Here is a 21,885-nt window from a genome sequence, read left to right as displayed (position 1 = left end):
CAAAGTATTCTTCACAAAAGTCATAATTTTGGCTTTCACTTTCTTAATCGTGTTTGAATTATTCATATGTAAATTGTCCTTCAGGAACTTCTATAGAAAATCAGAAAGCTTAAAAATGTTTCTCTTTAAAACTTTTTGTTGCAAGAAATATTGATTGGTTGTGACAAAGATAGACATGTCTTTTGTAATTCATTTTCCTACTATTTGAAGAAAAGTCTTAGTTATTCATCACATACTGTTTCTAACAAAACCAATTTCTATCTATGCATTTAGGCTACTCAAAAAAGCAGATAAATTTGGAACTCACGAGTTGCTTTTGCATTCTCAAAACACTTTCAAATCGGCTTGACTTATTGAACTAATTTTCTAAACAACACAATTATTACTAGTTTCTGATGAGCAGAGAAGGATCGAGTATATTTGGATACGTCAAATCATTTGTAATAGTGATTGAATATGATTTTATTGTGAAAATATTCACCTGCAGAATTAAGATTGCATATGGCAAATGTCATCCTTATCTTGTTTTGTTATAAAATATTTTGTTTTTCACATCTCGAAGAATTGCAAGAAAGTTTATTGAGAGTGGGAATTAGTGTCGAACACTTATTATACTGTCTAAGAATATTTATCCAATAATTCCAGCTGACTGTATAGAATGCATACTATGCAGGTTACAATGTAGCAGTAATTCCACATTATTGGAAGTAAAGTTTTAGTATCTCAAATGTTCTTTTCATTAACCTAATTGTTTAAATGAAAATTAACTTGGTCGAGAAATGTCGTATTTGATTAATAATTATTGGATTTTCCTCTAAATATCATCAAAATGAATTGCGAAAGACTAACGTATTAGTCTCTTGTTGGCATCACTTAGTGCTTGCTTTGTGAATTTTATTAGAATGCTTTGCACCAAAATTTGTAGTGTAATTTTAACAACAGACTAAACTTAATTGTTAGTTTAATAAAACTACTTGAAACAAAATGTGGTTCAACAATATATAAATGTTATGACTAATTAAAGATGTCAATCAATCAATCAATTTATTATCATAGTAGACACTCACCTGTTACAAGGGGGTAAATAACATTTGACAGAAGATATAAATCAGACATACATTTACAAAGAAACAAGTCTCTTTACAATTTATGAAATAGCCTATAATATTTGAGATTTTACATTCAGAAGTCTTCTGATGCCATTATAGAGATTAAAAATTTCATCAGTGGTAGCCTGATTAAACTTATCATACATATAGCTTTCATCACTTTGCTTGACATATTGATCTCCAGTGGTTTCTGAGTCTTGATCTTTAACCAATTCACGCCCGTAAAATAGATGACTTTTTGATATCAGTTTTTTGCAGTTTGGGCAAATGGAATGAGCATATTCTATATATTTACCTTCTAAAATTAATCCTCTTTGATTAAGTCTCATCTGGGTGAAAAATTTTTTAATTTGAAAAGGTAGGTTCGAAAAAATATAGTTGTTAATAAACAGGTAGTTTAAGAGGTAGTCATAATAAAACTTGTTGCTTCTATTACGATCATCATCAGTGTCTTGAACTATAGAATATTCTATAACTCTACAAAATAATTGGTTGATCTGTTGATTATTATTTCTGAGATAGTTGAAAATTAGTTCAATAGAAAAACCGTATTCATTGAGTATATAAGACAGTTGAGTAATCCAATTTCGATTTGTATTTAACTTCTTAGATCTTTCATATAATGACAATACAAGCTTTGTAGACAAGTCCTCTGTTTTAATTATCTTTTGTAGCCATTTAATGAAGGCTTTAAACAAGATCGTGTTTATCTTATATCTGTTAAATTTTAAGCGAAGAACGCTCCCTGGCATGTTGAATTCTAATTGATATAACTTACGAATAAATATATTTTGAAGTTTTTCTAGATTATTAAATTTATCCACTCCAAATAGGAGCAGCATACAGCGAAGCATTTAGCACTATGGAATTGAACAATTTGAAATGAGTTTTATTATTTCTTATCTTTGCTTTAGAAAATAGAATTATAAAGTTATTCAAAAGATTTCTAGATTTAGAGACAATGTGTTTATAGTGTCTCTCGAATGACAAATTAAAAGTCCATCCGAGGCCTAAAAATTTCTTTTCGTTGACAATATTTATTTTTTCATCGTTAATGTAGAAAGACATGACTTTTTTAGACAGTCTATTCCCATTTCTAAAAATCATAACTGCAGATTTATTGGGATTAATTTTTACCTTTTAGTTTATTTAAGTATTCAGTTATTTGCAGAATTTTACGTCTAAGGGCAACTGCAGATGGAGCAATAATGACTGTGTCATCTGTGTAGGATAATGAATGAATACAAGTGTCATCAATGTAAATTCAGTCGTCTTCATTCATAAAACAGTTGTTCAGATCAAATAGGTAGAAGTAAAAAGATATGGGGATAAAGGATCACCCTGCAACAACCCTCTGCAAGCTGTAAATGGATTCCCACATATATTCTTTTGTTTATGGTAATTATAATATAATAATTAAAGTTGACCAATCAATTTTATTAGATGTTTGCTTGCCTCATGTTTATGCAATTTATTTTGGAGCAATTTTATACATACTGAATCATATGCTTTAGATAAATTCAAAAAAATAGCAAAGACTTTTCTTCTCTTTTTTAATAACTGAAGTTGTATTAATGTCAGTAGAACAAATAAGGCCTTTTGCATGCCTCCGTTCGCTATATAAGCATATTGAGTAGGATTGTGTAGATTGTTTTTTTGTCCACCTATTAAATTTTTTTGCTAATATGGCTGTGAAAATTTTTCTGAAATTTGAAAGTAATGCAATTGATTGATAGTTAGCAGGATCCTCTTTGTTACCATGTTTGTAAATCATAGATAAAACCACCTCTTTCCAATTTAAAGGAATTTCTCCACTGGAGTAGATATTGTTAAAGAGTCTAGTCAGATACTGTATTAAATTGGTAGGCAACTGTTTAATAAGAGAATTAGGAATGCCATCGGATCCAGGGGCTGATTTTGTTTTTTAATTTGTTAATACATTTTTGAACTTCATGGACATTAATAGTTTCATCCTGAATAGGCTGATGAATCGTAAAATATTCATTGTGTATATAAGACTGCTTATATAAGTATTTGTCCGAGAATTTCTGGAAATAATCTACCCAATCATCGTGGCTGATAATTCTTTGGTTCGTGTAACCATGTCTATTCTGTCGATAATCATTAATGATTTTCCAAAAAGATCTCGAATCTTTTGCCTCCATTAATGTTTTGTTTATATTAGACAAATGACTTTTCTTTTTTGCTCTGATTTAAATTTGTGTAAGTTTTCTTACTTTTTATGTAATTAATCAAATCCTCGGATGAATTAGATTTTCTAAGTGCTTTTAGCCAACATTGTTTAATAATTTTATGTTGATAGAAGCAGTCATCAAACCAACGGTTTTCCTATTTTGCTTTTCTGGTCGAATAGCGATGCTTAACTTGGCATTCCGATAATTTAGATATTAACCTCTGATAGTTCGTAATAGGATTGTTATTTTCCTCTTGCATTAAGTTTGTCAATTATGTGTTCGGAGCTAGTTAGCCATTTCTGCATGTTAAACTTTAGATGATAGTTCTTTTTATTTATAGATAGTTGGTCTTCTCTGTGAAATTTTATCATGGATTTGTCGTTTAGTATTTCAAGCTGCATTGGGAAATGATCAGATGAGTCTTCATTTAAAACGGTTAGAGTGAGGCACTGATCGATTAAAGTTTCCGAACATATTATGTAATCGACTGTTGATTTTTTATTGTTACACAGAAATGTGAATTTGGAAGTGACTCGCCATTTAATATAATGAGTTGATTTTCTAGCACAAAGTCCAATAATACTTTGCCATTGCTGTTTAATTTTTTATCTTTAGATTTTCTTGTATTGCTTATATTTTCATAATTTTGGTAAAATTTAGTGTTCATAGTTTCACCAATTTGAGAGTTAAAATCTCCACTAATAATCCAATGCTGAGTTAAAAAGGCCCATCTGTTTATATGGTGTTGAATTGCAGCAAGGATTGATTTCTTATCACAGGAAGGTGCGAGATATGTGACTATTGTTCCTAAGTAATATTCATTACAATCAGAATTGAGCTGTTCATTTAGTTTTATGATCGCCACTATATAATGTGACCTAATTAAAGATGTCACTGTATCATCATAACTATCAATTTTTATATACTATAATAATTCAATATACAAGATTTGTCATATTACATATATTTTTTAAACAATTTTTATTTTAAAATTTTCACAATGCATTTTAATGAAAAATAAATAGGCTTTTTGGATTTACATTTTGACCAAAAGATTCTTTAAATTTGATTAATAACTTGCAATGGTGTGAAGATTGATTTGTAATCCATGGGCAGTGTTCCATTTTATGAATTTCTTCATCAGGCAGAGTTTTGCAAGAATACCTAATTCCATAATTTGCAAATAATCAATAATTAACATTTTTAAAGTTAGGATATTTCATTTCTGAAATGTTTACAAAATTCCATTGGTACCTTAGAACCTTTAATTTATAAACCTCAGTCCTCTTGAATTCCTATTAATTTCATGTTCCAGGCAGCAATATCAGATATTAATGTCTTGATAATTGGAAATTCTTGTAAAATACTATTATATTTGTTGTGTTGTCCTCAAGTTAAAGATAACATAAGGCCTTTTTTAAAATCCTTTTTTATTGACTAATAAACAAACATGAGTTACCCACTGCATGTAATTTAAAATAGGACAAGTTGCACCTTATTCTATGTTACCAAAATATGATGATCTTGTAGTCTTATCTTATACTTTAATTTTAGGGTACAAGGCAGATATAAGAAATTTTAAGAAATTTAATCATTTTCTCGATCCCAATAAGATCATATTAAAATAATTGTGTTTTTTGCTTCAAAAGCCAAAAATTGCCTGAGTTGTATCCAATATAATTTTTTCCCGTCAAAGAGCTAAATTTAGATTTTGTAAACGTTGCAGCATTAAATCAGTCAAAAATACCAAATTCTATATCCATTCTTTATCATCCAATTGTAGATAGACTTCTTTCTCCTGCAAAAAATTATAGGTATTGAAAATTTAACAAATTGGCTTAATACATTAGAAGTTGATAATCACCTTGCAAGATCAAGATAGTAAAAAGAAATATCATTGGGTTTCATAAAATCAAACTCTCAAAGAATTTTTGGACTTAATGGATTTTAGCATTTGAGTGAATATAATTAACAACCTTTAGAACCTTTTTCATGACATCAAATTTAAATATTTTTGCAATTAGATGTTTATGGTGAATTTATCAGGAAACAGGAAAGAATTTGAAATTTTTGGATTGTTTTCTAAAAATTCAACAAGACCTATATGTGAGATCAAGAAATTCACATCCCAATAAAGAATGGTTTCAGTTTCATTTTCATGGTTTTTCTTAAGCACCTTTTGGCCAGAAAATTAACTGTATAGCTGACGGGATGTGCTATGCAGGCCTGGATTGAGGATGATTTGTATATACACATATTAAAATAAACAAATGATTTTAATATTGGTAACTATTTCTGTTTACGAGAAACATTAAAGTTTGCCTGTTTGTGGTAGTTGGAGAGATCTTGTGATGTGAGGTGCTTCGATGACATTACCTGGGTCTCTACTTCTCAATCTTGAGCATACACAAAATCTGCAGTTCTTATTTTGCCATTTGCCTTTTGGGAAGTGTACAGGACTAATGTATTCAATTCTACTTTCCAATAAAAAATGTCCAATCAGAGTTGGCATCAAATCCTTTCTCTTGCTGGGCCTTTTTGTGATTTTGGGTAATGTCCAAAAGTGTTTGATCTTTGGGATCAAACACTCTTGGACATTACCCATAACTAGGAGAGATACCAATGGCTTGAGTCTTCTGGGTCCCAACAAAACTCAATCTTCTTTGCAAGCTGAGTTGCCACAATTTGACGCCTTTTTGGCACCAGTTTGTCGGGAATTTGTTTATTTCAGACTTTGGGAAAGTTGTAAATGAAAAAAATAGAAGGCTTCATGATGATATTTTTGTCAGTTGTGTGATACGAACAAATTAATTTGGTAGTTTATCTATATTATCCAATATCAAGCATGTTTTTGCTGTAAAGTCAAAATTTCTTCTTGTCTTTTTGCACAGTTATGTCTGTGGAAGCAAATTTAACCATTGTAACTAATTGCAGAATATCTCGAATATCTAGGGTCTCAGTGAACACTTAGCTAAGAGTTTCCTCAAATTTAGTTATTTCAGGATGAAGCAAAATCTTTTATCCAAAAGCAAATATAGGTTGACCTTAATTTTCAATTTGATTATTTATTTTAGTAGTTTTCTTTAATAATAATTTGGATGAGCAATGGTCCAGCTAGTAGGTCCCATGGCCTGGCAGCATTAATATGGACTAGTTCTGTAAATTTCCCATGCTGGTTGATAAAAACAAAATATGATTAAACGTGATGCTTTAAACATGTTCAGTGGGTTCTACATTAATATTATAATTTTACATTGGGCGAACCAATAAGCATAGTATCTGAAAAGAACATTTTCAGATAATCCTTGAGGTTTGGTACTTAAACCTCAATATTTTATAGTTCATAAACTCCTAGCAACTCCCACCATTTACCAGAAGTCACTTTTGTCCAGTGGCAATTTGCATTTCTGTCAAAAAAGGTGATGACAATGGGTATCCATCTACCCCTGACAATCTGCCATTTTGAAAATGTATGCAAGCACATTCCCTTTCGTTTCATTTCTTTTTCAATTTTGCAATATTAGAAGAATGTAAGGTGTGATCGTAACTGACTGAGGACCCGCTGATATGCCACAGTTGAGTTAAGAGAACCTGTTTCAACAACCCACCCAAAGTGTGTGCCAGTTCACTTTAAAGTTAATATTAGATATGATTTTCGTAGAATGAATCTGGAAAATGGCTGGATCCTGAAGATAATACACTCACAACTTGTTATTGAAAAATAACTGTGACCAAAAATAGACAAATGACTATATGTGAGGCCAATGAATAAGATTGGCATTATCTCACTGTGTAACTTTTATCCTTCCTTAAAGTAAAAAGCAAGCTTGAAGGAACTTGTTTCCAATGTGTTGAGAATATGAAGAAGAAACAAAAACTTATCTGTTTTTCCTCTCTTTTTTTAAGCTGACTTTTAAAAATGCATCTAACACTAGAATCCTCATATGAATCATTGTATACAACTTTCTTTCTGAGAGTCTACTGATTATGAAGGCTAGATTTTAAAATTCTTGATGAGCTAAATTCTTTAAAGAATTTAGCTCATCTTTTTGTAATTCTAAATTTAGAGGATATGGAACAGAAAACTCTGATTTGTTTTGTAGCATTTTAAACTACTGGTTTCATAATTCAATAGGATCATATTACAGATGAGGTTAAATTAATTTCCTGGAATTATCAAGGAATGCAAAATTCTCCTCCTATTTGGCTTTAAGAATGTCAGCAAAAGTATTTCTGCAAAGGATGCATGCATGCTGATGAGTCATGACCCAGTCCTCACATCTGCATAAAGGATTGCAATTCTGACAATGGATGATGTAGTTCCATGTCATTTGAGTGTGTCTGATTTTTCTTTTATTACCAGTCATTTGAAATTAATACTTCATGTAATTTAAACAAGTTAATGTCAAGCTGCATTTGGCATATGAAAGAATGACAGTTTAGCTTGTCCATTATATAAGTTTTGCAACCAAAAATCTGATTGAGATGAATTGCACAAGCTGCACTATTGATATCAAGAACCACGTGATTACACAATAGCACAAAGCATAGTTACTAATGATCAGAGGATACACATTTCAAAAGAATGATGTTCTTTATATTGTTGCATTGTTCTGAAAAGTGTATTACAAAATCATTTGCTCATGTAAAAAAAAAAAATACATGTAAAACTGTTAAAACCTAGTTCAATAAGATCTGTTTTCTTTATAATGGAAAGAACTACTTTTTCTAAATATAAATAATAAAGTTATAAAGGTTTATTATTTCTCTTTTAAAAAAGTATTCTTTTGATTGAAAGCTTTTCAGTGTTTGTAACAACTGAAGAGAACAATTGTAGAAAATTCCTCGAGAAAATTATCTGTTTATTATTACTAGCTATATTCTTAAATAAAATTTAAAGCACCCACTTTAATCAGGCAGTTTATATTATCTAATGTTTATTTTTAAAATTCATAAACAATGCATTAAGTTTTACATTTAATATAAGTAGATTCTTATTACAAATTCAATATATATATATATATAAGGATAATTATAAACAAACTTTTGTTAATTATCCAGACAAACACTTAAATTAAAAAGAAACATTTAATATGAATAAATAATTTTATGATAAATTGTGAATTAGTATCTTTTTTTCATTCCCAAAGCATTAGCTAAAATTTATGTCAATTAACTAAGTGTTTATAAAAAAATTTTTATTTACCTACATATATAGGATTTTTTTTTTATTAGAAATCTTTAAAATTCATATAAATTCTTCTAGAAAGCATATATTAAGAGAGCAAAGTAAGAAATAATGCTAATGTTGAGTTTGGTGACACACAACTCTTGTAAAGAAGTTAAAATATTTCTTTTTCAATAATTTGAATTACTCAGGCATTTTCTGTCAATAATAACTCCATTAACAAATATTTAAACTGAATCAATTTTGCAGAAAGTGCAAGTCTAACTACAGTAGAGCGTCATTTATCCGAATCAATTGGGGACTGGGGTTGTTCAGATAACTTATTTTTCGGATAATCGATAATGTACAAAAAAATATATTAACCTATCCCATGCTGAAATTTTTCTCCATTGCATGTCGCTATGAGTTGAATTTTCGTCTATGTTAAGCCTAATGTAAATTTTTTTAAATAATAATCATGGCTATTGTATCATTAAAAGTTATTTATTTTGTACAAACAAAATAAATATATTGAAAAATATAAAAACAAAAAAATTATATTTTGGAAGTTAATCTAGTATCAAAAATGTTCGATTCAGCATGACAGTCTGACTGGAACGCTTTCGTTTGACCAATGTTTTGGTTGATCGGCTTTCGGATAAACGACGCTCCACTGTAATTACTTGTCTTAAGTTTATGCATTTTTCATCAGTTTACGATATTTATGGCAGTAACAATTTTATTTCCTAAATTATTAGCAGTGTTATTTTCAAACATGCAATTGATATTCTTTTCTAATGTACTATCAAAAGCTAGTCAAAATTAACCACACTTAAATTTAAACAAAGTAAGTTTGTGTTTGAATAATTAGTTTGTAATCAATATAAATTATTTTAGTTAAATATTAACATTTGAATAGCTATACTTATATAATACATTATTTAATAAACGTTAACCATGCTGCTATTTTAATTTTAACATTTATTTTTTAATAATAATATGCAAAAAGAAAGAAATGTTAAAATTAAAATGGTTGCATGGTTCAGTTACTACTACTATTGATTTGAATTTCAAAAAACTTGAATGTCTGCAGCAACAAAAACAACTTAAGAAAAAGATGGTGCAAGATAATTATCATGTTAGGATTGGTAAAGTGAAATGCAAACGTTGGTCAGAAGAAAGGAGAGACAAAGGCTACTGATTATAAAATATAACAAAGTAGATACACAATATATTAAAATACATTTGTGGAAAGAATGTACAGCATTTAAGAAGACCACTGCTGCCATTAATTGACACAGAAGAATGGAAATGGAAGAATTTAACGGACACAATTAGATTATTCTATTTATTATTTTAATATATTTAAAAGAAATAAATCAGTAAATAATTTTTTATAAAAGTAGAAGAATATTGCAATAAGAAAAACAAAACTATTCAGATAGCTTATTTTTAAGTTTTTAACAAATATATTTGTAAAGATTTATTGATAATTAGTAAAACTATTATAGTTTTATTACCTAGTATAAGAAAAATGTTAATAAAAGTATTAGATTATGGGGCTCAACAAAATGGAAAGCAGTTGATATGTTTGAAAAATTAGAAAAAGCCTGGGACTATGGAATTAAAAGAACAGGAACTATAAATGAAAATAGGCAGATACTAAAAAATATTTTTTAAATTTTAGCTTACTTGGCAAAAAGTAGTTAAACATAAAGTATGGTATGAAAAGCAATATTGTGTGTATCAAAAGAAATTTAAAAATAATTAAATCCAGTTTTTATACAAAAAAGATTTACCTATTCTTAAAGTTGATTAAATCAAGACAAACCTTCGTAGAAAAAGTGACTGGATATTAAAAAAAATTCGAGTTCAAGTCGGAAGTACAAGCTATGTGTACCAATAAGCCCAAAGGAAGCAATAAATAACTTAAAGCTTAATTAATTGATGAAAAAGAAAAGCATTTATATTAAAACCCACTAATATTTGTACATCACAATCAAATAAAAAAAATTAAAAATTCAAACCATTGGATACAGTGATAAGATTGTTAGTTGAATTTAGATTTTTGCCTTTGTATACTCTGGAAATTTTTCAAAACTAAAATTAAACACTTATGAAGATTCAATTTATTCAATGAAAAATACAGACAAAATTTTGAATAGTTTAAAATAAGTAAAACTAAATCCTCAATATAAGACAGCTAGTTTAGACAGTGTCTATGTAACTCTCAATAACATGAAATATCATACATACAGAAACATTAAATGAACTGCAAGAAATTGGTTAATTGAATTATGGGTGACTCAAATAAAATGTTAATTTTTGAATCAATAATTTAAAATAACTTTGTCCTCAGTGTTTGAGTTAGGGAAAGACACTATTAAACGATTATTTATTGTGACATCGTCACAATGCTGAGCTGCAAGATTTTGTTACAATGCATTAAGTTTAGTGGTCTTTCCCCTGTACATTTTACTTTTCCTGTTAACTACAGTCATGCCAGTCATGCATCTAACTGTTCAGGAGAAAATTTTTGAATTGAAATAACTGACTTCTGGGTTAGACTAGAAGTTTGTATATACCTAATCGGGACTCCTCCCCTAAGCTTTCCATATCTGGTCTTGACTTTCATCTAACACAGTTCTCAAGATTAAGGAAGGATGGACAACAGTGGGAATTTATAGGTCCATAATTTTTTTTAATTTTAGTCCAATCAGCTAAAGAATTCCTGTGGAGAGTGGGTGAGAGCCAACTCCAAAATTTCAAATAGAACTCAAAATTCAAAATTTTAACAAATTTCAATTACATGCTAAAAAAAGTAGCAACTTTTAATTTGAGAGTTTTTTTCATAAATTTTATTTTTAAAGAAAAAAAAGTATCATGTAGAAGTAATGGTTAATTTATGTAATAATAAATTATTACATAAATCAATTAGGAAAAAATTTATGAATTTTTCTTTATTCAAATAGCATCCCTCTACCATTGGATTCTTTTACAAGAGAATACAGGGGTCACCCTGGCATTTTTATAACAATTTCCAACCCATTTGCCAAACCTTTTTTATTTGTCATAATATAAAATTATTTGCCAGCTTACTTTTTCATTTACTGTGTTTTTTTTTTTATCAGCCTAAAATATAAGGATGACCAACAATGTAAAGAAAAAAAAAAAAAAAACAAAAATGCATAATTTTTATGACTGAGTTTTTCTCAAGCAACTTTATTTTTGTTTAATAATAGTAAAATTGTATTGGACCAAGATGAATTCATGTTTTGTGAGTCTTTTTCACCGAGTGACTTCTCTCGACTGCTCTCTGGCTATTTGCCACTCCAATGCACCAGAATATAGTTTTCATAAATTGCGAATCTTGTGACAGGCAGTGTGCACCTTGGAATACATTGAGGAAATGTTGTTTGCAGTTCAACAACCAAAGATTATATGAAAGAGAGAGAGAATACAAAGTGCACGTGCATCAATCAAACCTACAATGATAGATGTTGTTCAAAGAAATTATGTGTAATGAGACTAAATAAATGTTTGAATGTAAATGGAATGCTGTTTAAATAATGAAAAATTCATGTTTTTCAAATTGATATTTTGTACTAATTTGTTAACCATTATTTCCACTTTACATGATGCATTTTCTCTAGAAAATATGATTTAAGAAACACCACTGATTAAAAGCTGCTGTTCCCTTTAAGCATAGAATTCAAATGCATTAACATTTTGCAGGTGGCTCCATTTAAAATTTTAGTTTGTCCCACCTCTATAGGGGATCACATAAACATAGTTCTTTAGTTGTTTTAAAATGTAATGGACTAATACCAGCATATCAGCTTTTTTTTTTAATCATTTCTCAATAACTGGCTGTAATATAGATGTAAATAATGTAAAAATTTTGAATTATATTTTAAAAATTTATAAATTCTATCCCTGAGTAAGTATTAATTAAATTGACAGTAGAGCAATACTATTTGCAGAGATTTTTTTAGCTTGGTCAAAACAGTGCATCTGAATTTCATATTAGATAATGATTTGGAAATTTTTCTTAACAGCCAAAGGTGTTTGGTGATGATTTTAGTAATTATTCTTTTGAGTGGGGTTTGGTTATTCTTTGAGACTATAAATGTAAGATCAAAGAACTTGCATGATAACATAATCATATGTAAATGATATATGATTGCTGTCTTTCTCTTTATAAAATTTTAAAAGATTATCATTTGTCTTTGTAAACACAGGCTGATGAGCAATAAGTGCTATTGTTTGCAATGCATCACAGAGAATTACTCTGATTACTTTTGAATATAATTGTTGTAAGTCAAGAGTCATCCTGTTGGTTTTGTTTATTATAATATATTATTAGTTTTTGTTACTTAAATATATTCACTGGTTTATATTAACTATTATGTCTCAAATTATTTTATGTAGTTTTTTTAATCTATAAAAAGTTTCATTTGCTAAAGTCTAATACCAAATTATCTGAATGTTGAGTATAATATAAGGTATTTTAATTGATAAACATAGCATGATAAATATAAGTAATTATATATATTTACTTTTTTGTCCAAATCTCCACACTCATCAGTTTTTTCATTTGGATTATCATTCAGAAACTCCTTGCTATGCTTCTTAGTTCGACTCATATATTTAAGAAAACCTTCTGTAGTCAAAAGTTTTTTATTCACTATCTTCTTTTTTCTATCTCTGAAATCATATGAACATATACATCACATACACATTATTGATGCAAATATATAAATTTGCTATTAACAAAAATTGTGTTATTCCATTTGAAGACTATGATAAAACAGTTGCATAAAAATAAAATTCAATGCACTTTTTGATAAGTTCTTAAATGTCTGTTTAATTTAACTATAAATTAAACTAAATTTATTTAATAAATTTTGTAAAATAAAAAAGTTAACAAAATATCTTAGATAAATATTTTAAAATATTAAAAAGACATTTTACATACTTTCCTTTTCCTGCCTGCACATATTTTTCGTCTTCAAGTCTAGAAAGTATGGAGTTGGCCACACAGGAATCCAGATGGAGTTGACGAATTAGAAAAGAGCAGTTAATTGTTGTAGATTTGCTGGTAATCACCAGAGCTTGACGCCAAAGGCAAAAAGTCTTAAAGAATAAATTTGAAAAATTTTTTTAGATATTTTGTATGAAGTTTAGGTAAAAATTAACAAAAACAGAGATAGTAAGTTGATTAGACTAGATAATTTTTCAGTAAGTAACCTGTATTATTTTTAATTTGAATGAATAGTTTCTTATTTTATTACAATTTCATCTTAATTTTGATATAATCTATTCATTTACAAAAGTGTAGGTGAATGTAATCGATATGTTGTCATGTAATTTTATTCGTTATTCAAAAATTATTTGAGCAAAGTGGTGAGCTGTGAGAGAGCAACTTTCCCAGTGCAAACAGCACTGGGAAAGTTGCTCTCTCATAACCTTTGATTTAGATAATAAATGTCTTTGAAAATTTTCCCAAGAAATTTAGTTTTAAAATAAGATGACAAAATTAGAAGTTGCAGTTGCTCTACTTAAAAAAAAGTGATTAGAAACCAAATTGACTTGGAATTTAAAGTCAAGTATAAAAATAATAATGCCAAGATATTTCGAGACTAGAATTCATCTAATTTATTATATAACTTGGACAAGAGACTGATGATTGCAGTTATTTATCTATCCAAACCACATAATTAGTTTATAGACTTAGAGCTTGGAGAAATTGAGTGATACAGTAGTGTTGATTATCTGAAAAGCCATTATCCGAAATATTGATTTGTTAAGACCCTAAGGTTAGACTGAGGTCTATTGGTCTACAAAAAAAAGGGAAAGAAGTCGGCTTACGGAAAAACGTGTTTATTTGTAATTAACATCAAAACGGGAAACAAAAAAAAACTTATACACAAATTCCCTTCCAACCACACGTGTCTAGATACAATTAGTATGCGTACACATCTTCGCTCTCCTTGTCGTTAGAACAACAACACACGGTGACTCCGTAACTACACTAGAGTCTAGCCGACAATTATCCCGCGTGGAGAAATGAAATAATTGTTCAAGACGATATCTTGGACCTTCCTAAGTCTGTATTAATTTCCCTTAATTCGTTCGTCTTTCATACGGCTCCGATGGAGTTCGATTCTTGCTCCTCTTCTCTTTTGTTTTCAGAGGGCTTCCCGATCCTCACTCACGTGCTCGACACCGGTTCAGCTCAGGCGGACGAAGTTCGATCTCCAAAAATTTAGGAAAAAAGGTGCCCTTCCATGCCTGGACCTTCTATTTATACCGTTCTCAGCTACTGTCTCCCACGTGGTCCTTCGGTAACCAATCCAATGGCCCCTTTTGCACGCGTCCCCCAAAGGTGGTTCGAAAAGGGGCGCGTGTCGTCTAAGAATGACGAAACAAAAAAAAGAAAACCCGATACAAAAAAGACGCGATAAAATAATAACCCGATACAGTAACGCGAAGTTATGTCTAATGATATACAATATATACAAATACACAAAAAAAAAAACGAACAAATAGTGGCGGAGCACTACAGATTAACTGAAATCAACTTCAGAAATTACATTTTTATATAACAACAATTGTCAGTGGTCTTCTGTAGGCTTGCTGTTAAGTTACCTTGTTAACTTGCATTTTATTTATTACAGTAAACAGAAATGCTATGTTTGAAGAGAAATGCTAAATATAAAGAATGAGAATGTTATATAAAGAAATCTCTCACAAAAACAATATCACATTAAAGTTTGTGAAGTATTTTGACTAATAAGGATATATCAACATCCCAATAAATCCCCCTTTAGTTAAGAGATGGCACCTAACATCTACCTCTAGTTGTTCTTTCTTATCATGTAATTTTTTATAAATAATAGTTGTAAAATAATTTATGACCAATTATTTTGGCTGTTGGTTGGTTGATTACTAATAAGGATGTTTTAAAATATAATTGAGAAAATTCTTAGCTATTTAGGATGAAGCAAAATCTCTTATCCAAAAGCAAATATAGGTTGACCTTAATTTTCAATTTGATTATTTATTTTAGTAGTTTTCTTTAATAATAATTTGGATGAGCAATGGTCCAGCTAGTAGGTCCCATGGCCTGGCAGCATTAATATGGACTAGTTCTGTAAATTTCCCATGCTGGTTGATAAAAACAAAATATGATTAAACGTGATGCTTTAAACATGTTCAGTGGGTTCTACATTAATATTATAATTTTACATTGGGTGAACCAATAAGCATAGTATCTGAAAAGAACATTTTCAGATAATCCTTGAGGTTTGGTACTTAAACCTCAATATTTTATAGTTCATAAACTCCTAGCAACTCCCACCATTTACCAGAAGTCACTTTTGTCCAGTGGCAATTTGCATTTCTGTCAAAAAAGGTGATGACAATGGGTATCCATCTACCCCTGACAATCTGCCATTTTGAAAATGTATGCAAGCACATTCCCTTTCGTTTCATTTCTTTTTCAATTTTGCAATATTAGAAGAATGTAAGGTGTGATCGTAACTGACTGAGGACCTGCTGATATGCCACAGTTGAGTTAAGAGAACCTGTTTCAACAACCCACCCAAAGTGTGTGCCAGTTCACTTTAAAGTTAATATTAGATATGATTTTCGTAGAATGAATCTGGAAAATGGCTGGATCCTGAAGATAATACACTCACAACTTGTTATTGAAAAATAACTGTGACCAAAAATAGACAAATGACTATATGTGAGGCCAATGAATAAGATTGGCATTATCTCACTGTGTAACTTTTATCCTTCCTTAAAGTAAAAAGCAAGCTTGAAGGAACTTGTTTCCAATGTGTTGAGAATATGAAGAAGAAACAAAAACTTATCTGTTTTTCCTCTCTTTTTTTAAGCTGACTTTTAAAAATGCATCTAACACTAGAATCCTCATATGAATCATTGTATACAAGCAGAGAGGAGCTGTTGAAAGAGATGGCAAAATAGATTTTTTAGAAGAAAATTACAAATTGTTTTGAAAACTTAGTCACTTTTTTGTAGTCACATCCTGTATAATTAGTCACATTGTTAAATGAAATATCTATATTTGGAAATGATTGTCAAAATCACTTTACTCTCAGTCATTGTTACAATACATGTACAAACAGTTAGCAAAACTTTTTAAGACCTTTAAAAATCTTTCTCTTTCACTTATTAAGCATTAATAGTTGTTTCAATATCTTTCAAATTTATCTCTGATTTGGTTAGAGTATTCATTACAGAGTTTTAATGCATCTACTTTTTACATAATTAAGAAATGGACTTTTAGCTATAATAATTACAGCTAGGTCATAATAGAAGTAATGAATATCTATTAAAGTTTACAGAATGTGTATAAAATACAAAAATTTAATTAAAATGTATCATTTATAATAATAATTATATACAGGGTGATAACAAAAGTCTTTCTCGACCCAATTATTTCAAAATCTAATAGGGTCGCTGTAGACCTTTTGCTGAAAACAGCACTAATCTAATTATCATAACATTGTTAATATAAACTTAACTTTACATTCAACCAGTCTTGCATTGCATTTGTATTGGGCAATGAAGAACTTGCCTGTTATATTTGACAGCTTGTTTTGGGATCCACTCGTTACTTTTTAGTGCATTCAAAATATTAATACATATTTTTTTGTGTGCTACAACTTTGCAATTGACATTGTTGTCCTATTTTCATTGGGGCCAAGATTATGACAGCCCTCTCTGAGAGAAGGGCTGGAAGGGCAGAAATTAGCCTCATTACTGCATGTACAATATACCAGTAGTATGCATTGGCAAAAGATCTACAGTGATTACCCTACTAGTTTTTGAAATAATTGACCAAAAGAGACATGTTACCATCATGTGTTATTAGATACTATAATGAAAATAGATGAGTCTATTGTTACAAATACAAATTTATTTAACTAGGTCTTACAAATAGAGAAATACCCAACAAGCAAGGGAAGCAGATTAATTTACAATCAATAAAATCATTATCATTAATCCAATATATATAATTGATCCAATACCATTGCTAGTTCAACATTAAGTTTAAGTTGTTTTTGATACTGACAGAGTCCTTTACCAATAAAAAAAAATACATGTAATTTCTGCTCTCTTCAAGATTACCCATATATACCAGGATATAAAGCTGCTAGCCAAATCTGCATACACAGTATGACTGCATCTTCAGTCTCTGCAAACTTCACCTTGTACCTTAATATCACTATTGTTGCTTGATCGTGTGACTTCCACATCGTGATACAGGCAGACATCAAGGTTTCCATTACCAGTAGTTCTTTGTTCCAAAAAAAAAATGCAGTACATAGTTATGTTATTGGTGGAATGTATATCTCATTATAAATCACACAGACAGACTACACGATTGAATTTGTCAATAAAATTAATAATTTTACAACATATACAGGGTGCATAGGAAAGTCCCTTTAACCAGAAAATTCTTGCGAATGGAGAGAGCTACAGCTAAGCAAGTGAGGTAACAATATAGTAAAGTGACTACGCCTGACCTAATGCAAACAACAGCAGCGCCCCTAGTGGCGAAATTTGGAAGATAGGCAGTGCAAAACGAAAACAGATAGAGGAAACTTTCCAATTAGAAAGTTTTAGAACATCAATTAATTAGTACAAAACGACATGTGGTTCACACGGATAAGGTAAATTGTCGCCTGTATACACAAAAGTGTCCAAAAGCAATGCATGCCATTTTGTGTGATGTTTGAAAGGAATAGCCATAGGTAAGAAGAAATACGCACAATTTATTGCATAAAATACGTATTTACATCAATACAGTTTGATAACATCACACGAAAAACAATGTAAAGGCAAACTGTCACACAGTGATAACAACTTAATGTCGAGTATGTTCGAAAAGTTTGCCATTGCTCATGATACATGCCATTGTTATCAAACTGTATTAATGTATTGTGAGCAATGGCAAACTTTTCAAACATACTCGACGTTAACTTGTTATCACTGTGTGACAGTTTGCCTTTACATTGTTTTTTGTGTGATGTTATCAAACTGTATTGATGTAAGTATGTATTTTATGCAATAAATCTCTTCATACCTATGTCTATTCCTTTCAAACGTTTACACAAAATGGCATGCATTGCTTAAAGACATTTTTGGGTATACAGGTGACCAGTGGTGTGCCATAACATTTGATGATAGGGAAGCTGTTTTTCTGTAAGAAGTCGACTTCCAGAAGCAATCGGTCAGTGATGATCTAATGTCCATTCGTATTCATTTGTTCGATAAGCCAGTAAAAACCGTAGACTTCTCTAAATGTATTTTTAATTAATAGATCTAACGCACTTAATAAATAAGCAAGTTCAATATAATTACCTCTGTTATATTAGATTCAATAGATTCCCTATGCCCTCTAAATGCCAACTCTTGCTTCAATAACATCTACTAATTTAGATATAATGTATCTATTAGCTGTAACTTTGTTATAATTTTCAATATTTATTTTATATTATTTACTAATGTTAAATTCTATTCTATTTTGATTTCCAAATTGCTTCAATTTTACGAAAGAATCGATGTGACATTTACAATTCGTGTCTTTTGCCAGCTTTACTCAAATTATTTAAATCATCAAAGCCATTCTTATTTGACACACTAATTTTATTTGAAAATAGTAGCAAGACTAACAAAACAATTTTTGCATTTTTATGCATCCACAAAGTCATTTTGTCTTCATAAACTTTATCGTGAAAATGTCAAACAAATTTTTTTGTTGACGTATTTATATTTAATTTAGGCATTGGTCTTTCTCTTTTAGTAATGTTTTCTTTTTCATTATATGGTCTTGGGCCAAAACTTTTTTGAAATAAATTTTCAATATCACAATTACATTCTAAATCGCTAGCCACAATATAAGGGCTAAAATTAAAAATAAAATTACAAAAACTTACTTGTTAAAATAAAATGTGTGGTGGATATACAATTATACATACCTGGTACAAAATATTCAATTGTATGAATATACTTTTAAAGAAAATTATAATTAAATATAGTTTTGTGAAGAAACGTACTGTACATAAAAATAACATAAAATATTCTTTACTTTTTAAATATTAAAACAATCTACTTAGTTAAAACTGTTCCCTACCAGTGGCTCATAGATGGAATCAGAGATGATATTGGTAGGTGTGCAGTGCTTGCATGCATGCCAAATCCCGAGGGTGCCGATTCCGGTTAATGTCAAATGCCTCTTTTGTCACATCACTAATATACCTCAAAGGATGCGACAGGGTTGTTGTAAATTTTAAATGTTTCTCATAGCTGTAAAAATCTAAATTTGTTAAACTTAACAGTCATTTGTTTTCTAACTAATTCGTTTTAGGACCAGGGTCCACAGATATTTCCAAAATTTACAACTTTTCGGTCACTCTCATTGAACTAGAAGAATTTCTGTCTTTATTACATCTAATATTACGAAATCAGTTCTCACTATACTCCAGCTAGAGATTGGTTCAGTTAAGCTTTTGTTTAAGTAAAATTCTGGCTCTTTCAGCAGGATTTTATGTCCCCAATTCCTTAATTGCTTAATTACTTAACTACTTAAGTAGAAATAAGTCAAAACCAGTTACTTTGTACTTGAATATTTGTAGTTGTGGGAAAAACAAATTTTTATGACAACTGATACATAAATTGTAAATTAAAGGAAAATAAATTCTAGAGCTTTTTCTGTACCTTGTGCATCTCTCTCATTCATTAGATTTAGTTGTAAATGATGCTACCAAAGTAACAGTTAATTTTTTAACATTGTACAAGAATTGTACACGTTTTTTTCTACATCCCCTTATAGATGGGACAAAATCGTAATATCACTGGTTTAACATTGAAATCCGTAAGTAATATAAGATGGGAGAGCAGAATAAAAATATCAAATATTTTAATGGATTTTTTTAAAACTCCTGTCAACTATACAGAACTATCATAAAAACATACCAGTAAATTCCTATTGGTCGGGTTAAGTTATAAATCTACTTGTGATTCACATAATGGGGCGAGGGCGGCCAAATATCTGGCAGGCAGGCAGGCAGCTAACAGCCCAGAACTGGTCCTGGATAGAACCATTGGAAGCATTATACATGTGTAGCTTCCACCAGCTAAACTGGCTGAGGTTGGTGCTCTGCAAAGTGCATGCGTGAATGAGTGTAATCTGGCTGTTTGGAAGCTGACATACAGCACTTCCATTCCGCCACTGATATTCAAATATACAATAGCGATCTTATCGTTTATTTCACATGTAGTATAGAAATTTGTAATAAGATACATAATGCGGTTATAATAAAATATTAATTTTAATTATATGAAAATAATCACACACTATGTATTTATTTTTTAGAAAATATAAGGGAAGCGGTGCTTCCACCACTTCCAATGATAAATTGTCACCTGCAGTGGCATGCCATCTTATCTGTGTGAACCACATGTTGTTTCATACTAATTAATTGATGTTCTGTTTTCGATTTGCACTGCCTATCTTCCAAATTTTGCCACTAGAGACACTGCTATCGTTTGCATTAGGTCGGGCGTAGTCACTTTACTATACCATTACCTCACTTGCATAGCTGTAGCTCTCTCTGCAAGAATTTTCCGGTTAAAGGGACTTTCTTATGCATCCTGTATATATCAAAACTACAAAATACCTTAAGGAATTTTGTAGTTTGGTTTATGAAATAAATGAAAAACATTTGTTTCTTAAACTCTTTTGCTGGAAAAGTGTGAATAGTCTTGATCTTACAAATAATGATATTTAGGAACAGAATTTAAATATAAAAAAAAGATACAAAAGCATGTATTAGATAATTATTTAGTTTAATTAAGTATATAAGCAACTGGAGTAAGCATAAATAATAATTAATTGTAAATTTAATCCCAATGTATCTTATAAGTTTATACATAATTTTAATAATGAAAAATAAATATGCTAAGAAAAGATTCATATATTAGATACAAAGCAATTGATTATCTATTTTCAGATCTCATTCCCAATGGGAATCGTGTACAGGGTATAGGTTTTATTGAAATTAGAAAGCCTTGACAGAATAGAATTTTAAGATTGCCATTTACTAAACTTGTCTGTTAATTTATATAGATAGATATGGTTAAATATTACACAAAAATAACTGAAGAGTATTTTTATTAACTCTTTTGTTTTCAATACATACTGAGCAGTTGTTATTAGAGTTATTACTGAATGGAAATTTAATTATATCTTCAGTAAAACTTACAAATAGACTAGTGAAATTTGAAAGATATTCTGGAATGGGATCTAATTGAGCAATTGAAGTGAAATTTTAATCAATTCATTAGATCCCCCTCCAGACAATGTCGAATGGGATAA

The 21,885-nt window shown here is 29.8% G+C and overlaps 1 protein-coding gene and 1 long non-coding RNA gene across 2 annotated transcripts in view; one reads left to right on the top strand and one right to left on the bottom strand.

The window, feature by feature from the left end:
* LOC136975674 (HORMA domain-containing protein 1-like) overlaps positions 1-21,885 on the bottom strand; it is a 185,771-nt gene that overhangs the window by 19,645 nt on the left and 144,241 nt on the right. The window contains exons 13-14 of the mRNA XM_067270779.1: positions 13,450-13,607; positions 13,031-13,178 (exon numbers count right to left, since the gene is read on the bottom strand). Coding sequence (XP_067126880.1) covers positions 13,031-13,178; positions 13,450-13,607 — 306 coding nt within the window. The remainder of the gene's footprint in view (positions 1-13,030; positions 13,179-13,449; positions 13,608-21,885) is intronic.
* Positions 1-21,885, top strand: part of LOC136975675 (uncharacterized) — a 57,066-nt gene that overhangs the window by 20,517 nt on the left and 14,664 nt on the right. The window lies entirely within an intron of this gene.

Source organism: Centruroides vittatus, unplaced genomic scaffold (genome assembly GCF_030686945.1).
Source record: "Centruroides vittatus isolate TY-2023 unplaced genomic scaffold, ASM3068694v2 contig_377, whole genome shotgun sequence".
Taxonomy (NCBI): Eukaryota; Metazoa; Arthropoda; class Arachnida; order Scorpiones; family Buthidae; genus Centruroides; species Centruroides vittatus.
The sequence above is the reverse complement of the archived record's forward strand: the minus strand, read 5'-3'. Positions and strand labels throughout refer to the sequence as shown.